Genomic DNA, 6,859 nt, shown 5'->3' with positions numbered 1-6,859 from the left:
TCGCCCTCGCCGATATCCGCGCGACAGCTCCCTCTTCGTCGGCGGAGCTCGCGGAGCCGGACGACACCGACACGCTCGGCGGAGGAGGGCGGGTGTTCTTCTTCTTCTTCGGTTTGGCGCTCGGCGCGGCGATCGGCGCGTCCGAGTCCGAGCCCGACTCCGAGCGCGCCGCCGCCGCCGGCCGCTTGCGGCCGAGCTTCTCCTTCTTGCGCTGCGGCAGCTTGTTCTCGGGCGACGCGGAGCGGCCCTTCTGCAGGCGGCCCTTGCGGGGGACGGCGAGCGAGGGCGCGGGCTCTTCGTCGAGGAAGAGGTCGTCGAGTTCGGCCATCGGCGGAGATAGCCGCCTGGTGCGAGGGTACGGCCCAGAGCGGCGTGAGTCGGCGAGAGCGGGGGGCGGCGCCGACGCGGCTGCGCCGCGGATGCCGGCAGTGTCGCGGTGCGTGGATGGCGAGAAGGGGCGGCGGTGGCGCGGGGCGCGGCAGCTCTGGTCCGAGGGCTGGCTGCGCAAGCGCCGCGCGCAGCGCGCACCCAGAGAGTGAGGCTGACCACGCAAACACGAGCGCTTTCCGGGTTTTGCCCGATTGGCCAGCAGGGGGACGCACGTCGAAGGAGCTCGGCCGAGCTCGCCAACTTCGAAGCAAATCTCGCAATAGGTGTCAGTCTGGAATCAAAACGGATCGAGAGTGGACCTGAGCAACAACATGACCTGTAGGCAAATGATCGGAGTGGGAGTCAGAAATGTGGTCCTTGCGCGAGGGGAGCTCGATAGACTCGAGGGGCCAGGATACGCCGCGAGGAGGACGGAGTTGCGCCGAAAGGCGAAAGAAGCCGCGAGAACAAGGGACCGGCAGGCGGCGGCGTCGCAGGACGAGGCAGAAGAGAACGACGCGACAGAGGAGGAAGTGACAAGGGAGAGAACGACGAGAGTGGGACGACCGCGAGGTGGCATGAAGGTTGCAGCGAGAATCGGCGAGAGACTGCGAAGAGAGATAGGAAGAGGCAGACTCCCTAGGGTGGGCGACGGCTAGCGCACCACACACCTCTCCTTAAAATCCCTGTGTGGTGGCGGCGTGCCGTCCTCCCATCCCTCCCTTGGGTTGTCTGTTTTCTTTCTTTCTTTCTTTTCAAAACGGATCATCACTTTGCAGACGCTTTGCGGATGCGGCGCAAAAAAGAATTCACCCGCGGGGGCGCACATCGACTACCGGACTGAGAGGCAGAGCGAGACCGTCACACACACACCTGTCTTGTCTTCTGCGCATGCGAGTGCCCACTGAAGCGCCATGCCAAAGCGAGCCCCAGGCGCAGAGAGAGAAAATGACATAGGGAAAAGCACGCCCCGGCCATTCGCCGACGCGGAGCGCCGCCGCCACAACAAAGAACAATGCCGCCAGAAAGAAGAAAGCCCTTGCCACGTGTCCGGGGTGAATCTGAATGCGATCTCCGAGTTGCCTCGCATGCCATGCGCCGTCATGCGTCATCTGGCCGTCAGCACACTCACCAAAAGTCCTCGACACACTCGCCTCCTTTACTCGAAAGTAGCGACTCTGACTGTGAATCGCGGTCGATCTCAAGCGACTCTTAAACACGAACGAGAAACGCGAGTGGGCCGCCGTAGTCACCGGCCGTGACTGTAAAGCGACGCCCCCTTGCCCTCGGAACGGCCCTAGAGACTAGTGTACTGTGGCTGCTCCTGTACCCGCAGTGCCGCCGCCATCACGCGACGACGCCACGCAAGAGGATGCGTCAGGACTCAGAAGAGCACCCACCCCTTCGAGGCCAAATAGGAACTGCTTTCCCGCCCCGGCGAGCGCCGTGACCGGAACTGCCACGAGCTCCGCACGACCGCGGTAACACTGCTCGCACAGCCACGCCACGGCTCCCCGCCGGGCCACCCCGTCGCTCACCAGCAGCGTCGCCACGCGGCCCTCGTTCACTGCAGCCACCGTCTGCTCCACACCGGAAGCGGCGCCGCTTCCACCCAGCGCGTCAAAGAGGTGGCCAAGGGCGGCCTCTGCCGCCGTGCGTTGCCACGTGTACATGACCTCGGAGCGCATGATAAACTTGTGTCCGGTGAGCAGAGCCTCGCCGTCGTGCAGGAGTTCGCTGTTGAAGATAAGCGCGTCGCCGCGGCGTGGAACGTACGTGAAAATCACCTTGCGCGCATCGGGCGAGCGGTAGGCGGCCTGCGAGTCGTCAAAGAAGCGAGTGCTGCCTCCGGTAAAGCTGTCGTTCAGGTAGAGCATGAACGTCTGCAGCGACGCGTCCGAGGGCGAGCGGACATGGCCGCCGTCGAGGTGTGGAGCGAAATGGCCCCCGGGACTGTAGCTGCAGATGCGGAACATCTCATTCAGGCCGTGTGGCCTCCACACGGCGCGTGTCCGGTCCGCCGGGATACCTTTTGGGCGCGTGCTGTGGTCGGCCGACAAGAGGTCGACGTCGCGCGCGAGAAAGGGCGCGATCCGAGCGTAGAGGAGGGCAGCGAGAGGCTCGGAGGAGGCCGCGACACGGCTGCACACGCGCACTCGCCGCTCGTAGCCGTCCGCCTGCACCGAGGTCATGCCTATCTCTGTTGCGGCGGCAATGTAGCGCTCGCACTCTGCGGGGCTGAGGACGTTGCGGAGAATGAACGCGGTCCCGTCGCCAAAGATGTCGACGCGCTCTATGCGTGCCGTGCGAGCGATGTCATCGAAGACCGGCAGCCGCCAGGGAGACCGCTCGTAGACACGCGGCGGCAGCAGCTTTGCGGGCATCGGGTTGCGGGTGTGTCTTGCTGCTCGCCCTTCCGACGGCTCTGTGTGGTCGAAGTCTGCTGGCCGTCATCGTGCCCCTCTTCGCGGAGATGGGCAAAGAGTTTATTTCTCGAGCAAAACTCGCTGCCGCAGGTGCGGCATCGTTGGGGGCGCATCGGTCGCATGTGCGTTGGTCGCATGTGGCGGACACGACCAGGACCCTGCCAGGACGTGAAAAAAATTGGGATGTCTGTGGGCCCGAGAGCGATATGCCATGTCCGCCTTGCGTTTGTTTCATAACATCGAAGGCTGCGATGGACAACCCCATGATGCTCTGGCGAGTAGAGGCACACGCACGCACTCTCGAGGTCTCTTGGAGCAGAGCCCCGGCGAGCCCGTGACCAATGGGTCCCTCGAGGCTCGAGAGGGGTACCCTCTACCCTGGGTGGGCGGGGCCTCTACTCGCCAGCATGATGCTCGCCAGCATGACGGCAAAGCCAGTGCCCTCTGTCGAGATCGCGCCGTCCGTCCTCATGCCCATGCTCAGCTTCGGCATCACGATGCAGCACTCCCTCTTCCTCGCGCTTGGCGGCAGAGGGCTCGATACGGCCTTCGACTATGGCGACAAATACCAGGCGGAGCTTGGCCGCGCCGTCGCCACCTCTGGGCTCCCGCGCTCGGCGGTGTTTGTGACGACCAAGGTGCCATGCTGCGCCTCGTCGTTCGTCAAGGACGACGTCTACTCGAACCACTGCCACGCGAGAAGGAGCCCCGAGGAGACGGCAGCCGACGTGGCGCACGACCTCAGCGTGCTGGGCATGCCGTTCGTCGACCTCCTCCTGATGCACTGGCCGTGCGACAGCACCGCCGACACGGTTGCGACGTGGCGTGTGCTGGAGCGGCTCGCCCTCGACGGCCGCGCGCGGGCGATCGGCGTTTCGAACTTTAACGCTTCGGCCATCGAGAGCCTTCTGCCGCATGTCAAGGTCCAACACAAGCTCAGAAGCTCACACACACACACACACACACACACACACACACACACACACACACACACACACACACACACACACACACACACACACACACACACCGCTCACCCACGCGCACCGGGCCTTGCACTTTGAATGCCGTCGGGCTCCTGTCGTCTAGACGTGGAGTCGCCAGGCCTGCCCGGCCCCTTTCCCGACCACCACCTCGTGTGTGGAGACGTCCACCGGAGACCTTTCCTTAGGTCCGGCCCGCCGTCAACCAGGTGTGCGCAGCTGGACCACCCGCCTCCTACACTGCCATCCTCCCCTCCCACCCTGCCATCTGCCATCCTCCCCTCCCACATCCTCCCCTCCCACCCTGCCATCCTCCCCTCTCACCCTGCCATCCTCCCCTCTCACCCTGCTATCACCCGCGACTCCGCGTGGCGCGCAGTGCGGCTTCAGCGTCGCCGGCCACTCTGGCATCCGGCACAGGAGCCTAGAGGCGGAAAAGGCGTATTCATGTGCTCCAACCGGCGGGCTCGAGAGGACACGTCTTCCGCCGTATTCGACCGTCTCCGGCTCGATTCGCTGTCGTTGTGTCGCTCGTGCTCCCGCCCCGAGGCTGGTGTCTTCAACTCGTAGACTGCCCATATCTCCCCATATCTCCCGCCCCGAGGAGTTGTCTTCAACTCGTAGACTGCCCATATCTCCCCATATCTCCCGCCCTGAGGCTGGTGTCTTCAACTCGTAGACTGCCCATATCTCCCCATATCTCCCGCCCTGAGGCTGGTGTCTTCAACTCGTAGACTGCCCATATCTCCCCATATCTCCCGCCCTGAGGCTGGTGTCTTCAACTCGTAGACTGCCCATATCTCCCCATATCTCCCGCCCTGAGGCTGGTGTCTTCAACTCGTAGACTGCCCATATCTCCCCATATCTCCCGCCCTGAGGTTGGTGTCTTCAACTCGTAGACTGCCCATATCTCCCCATATCTCCCGCCCTGAGGCTGGTGTCTTCAACTCGTAGACTGCCCATATCTCCCCATATCTCCCGCCCTGAGGTTGGTGTCTTCAACTCGTAGACTGCCCATATCTCCCCATATCTCCCGCCCCGAGGCTGGTGTCTTCAACTCGTAGACTGCCCATATCTCCCCATATCTCCCGCCCTGAGGTTGGTGTCTTCAACTCGTAGACTGCCCATATCTCCCCATATCTCCCGCCCCGAGGCTGGTGTCTTCAACTCGTAGGTACAGGAACCAGACGTGGGGCCGCGATGACGCCACCCTCGCCGCATGCCGACGGCACAACATCACCCTGATGGCGCACCGCCCCTAGATGCGGACTCTCTCCCCATGTCTCCCCCCATGTCTCCCCATGTCTCCCCATGTCTCCCCATGTCTCCCCATGTCTCCCCATGTCTCCCCATATCTCCCCATATCTCCCCATGTCTCCCCATGTCTCCCCATATCTCCCCATGTCTCCCCATATCTCCCCATCTCTCCCCATATCTCCCCATGTCTCCCCATGTCTCCCCATCTCTCCCCCACACCGCTCACCCACGCGCACCGGGCCTTGCACGTTCAATGCCGTGGCGCTCCCGTCGTTTCGGCGTGGAGTCGCGAGGGCTGCCTGGCCCTCGCCCCGCCACCTTGTATGCGTGGGAAGGCGCAGGGGACTTGGCCGTGCCTAGGCGTACAGCCCGCTCGGCTCGGCGGCGCCGGGCGGTGTGCCGAGGGTGCTGAGCGATACAAACGTGAGGGCGGTCGCGGCGGCGCGCGGCCATTGATGCGGAATACAGACCCGCGTATCCCTACCAGCACTCGAGAGGACACGCACTCAGCCGGTTTCGCCGCATTCAGCCGTGTTCAGCTGTGTTCGGCTGTACTCGCCTCTCCCTCGTACTCACACGGTGCTCCGAGTACTCCGCACATCAGCACAACACCGTACTCACGCCCTCGCGTGGGTGTCTTCAAACCAGCCCACTCTTTCCTTCGCACACCTGATGCTACAGAGCAGGGCCGCCAGCACGCTGACGCGGGAGGGAGCCCATATCTCCCCACATCTCCCCACATCTCCCCACATCTCCCCATATCTCCCCATATCTCCCCATATCTCCCCATATCTCCCCATATCTCCCCATATCTCCCCATATCTCCCCGTATCTCCCCATATCTCCCCATATCTCCCCATATCTCCCCATATCTCCCCATATCTCCCCATTTTTCCGCGGGAGGGAGCCCCACCGCATCACCAGGTGGACGAGAAGCAGTGGGCTGTCTTCAAACGCCGTAGGCACACAACCGGACCGCGGCGGCGGTCGCGCTGCGGTGGCTCGTGCAGCAGGGCGTGCCCGTCGTCACGCAGAGCGACAAGAAGGAGCACATGGTCGACGACCTCGAGGGCGTGTTCAGCTTCGAGCTCACCGACAGCGAGATGGCGCGTCTCGCGGCGATCCGCTGAGCCGAGCAGTCAGCAGGGGTCGCAATCGGGGGAGACCGCGCGCCACGCCCCAGCGCCAAGGCCCGCACGCACCTCAGCCTGGTGGGCCTGCGCCGTGGCAGGCGACGCATAGCGCCGCTAAGGTTCGCGAGGTTTGCGGGCCCCTCACTCGTTGATGTGCGCGTTTTGTGCACGTTCATGTTCGGCCCTGAGGGCCGGGTAGGAGGGGTCTAGGTTACCTCTACCTCTGAGGGCCTGCGGCCCTCTTACCTTTACCTCTGGGCAGCCGTGGGCCCTTTCCTCTCTACCTCTGAGCGACGTGTTTGCGTCAGGGTTTTTTATTTTTCGCGCCCGCCCCCGTCACAAGTGGCCCGCGTTTGCCCACAGGCCCAAATTCCAAATCGTAAACAAAGAAACCACGCTGTGGGGGTTGTGTGCGGGTTGTGTCTGGGAGGGAGGGAGTGGGGTGCAGGTTGCTCACCCACGGCACCGGGCGGGGCCGGTGCTTGCACGACTTTGAATGCCGTGGGGCTCCTGCCCGTGTCCCGGGCCGGGGCGTGGAGATGCGAGGGTCGCCCCCCCTTGCCCCACCACTTTTTGTGTGTGGAGACGTTTACCTATCCTTACCTTACCTTACCTTATATACCCGAAAGACACGAGAGTGCAGATGTGAGGTGGTGAACGCGCGGGAGCGCAGCGCAGCTGCTTCGGCGAC

The 6,859-nt window shown here is 63.5% G+C and overlaps 2 protein-coding genes across 2 annotated transcripts; one reads left to right on the top strand and one right to left on the bottom strand.

The window, feature by feature from the left end:
* Positions 1–1,673: 1,673 nt before the first annotated feature.
* Positions 1,674–2,753, bottom strand: EMIHUDRAFT_238827 (hypothetical protein; the record flags this gene model as incomplete). Its single annotated transcript, XM_005776567.1, has 1 exon — positions 1,674–2,753. One exon carries the CDS (start codon positions 2,751–2,753, stop codon positions 1,674–1,676), a length of 1,080 nt encoding a protein of 359 aa, XP_005776624.1.
* Positions 2,754–3,202: 449 nt separating this feature from the next.
* EMIHUDRAFT_457819 (hypothetical protein) lies at positions 3,203–6,392 on the top strand (the record flags this gene model as incomplete). The annotated part of the gene is made up of 6 exons (XM_005776566.1): positions 3,203–3,718; positions 3,967–3,987; positions 4,158–4,192; positions 4,953–5,025; positions 5,396–5,480; positions 6,002–6,392. The coding sequence occupies 6 exons, from the start codon at positions 3,203–3,205 to the stop codon at positions 6,163–6,165; spliced, it is 894 nt and encodes a 297-aa protein (XP_005776623.1). The 3' UTR covers positions 6,166–6,392.
* Positions 6,393–6,859: the final 467 nt, after the last annotated feature.

This window comes from Emiliania huxleyi (genome assembly GCF_000372725.1).
Source record: "Emiliania huxleyi CCMP1516 unplaced genomic scaffold EMIHUscaffold_277, whole genome shotgun sequence".
NCBI lineage: Eukaryota > Haptophyta > Isochrysidales > Noelaerhabdaceae > Emiliania > Emiliania huxleyi.
Note: the sequence above shows the minus strand (reverse complement) of the source record. Positions and strands in the feature narration are given on the sequence as shown.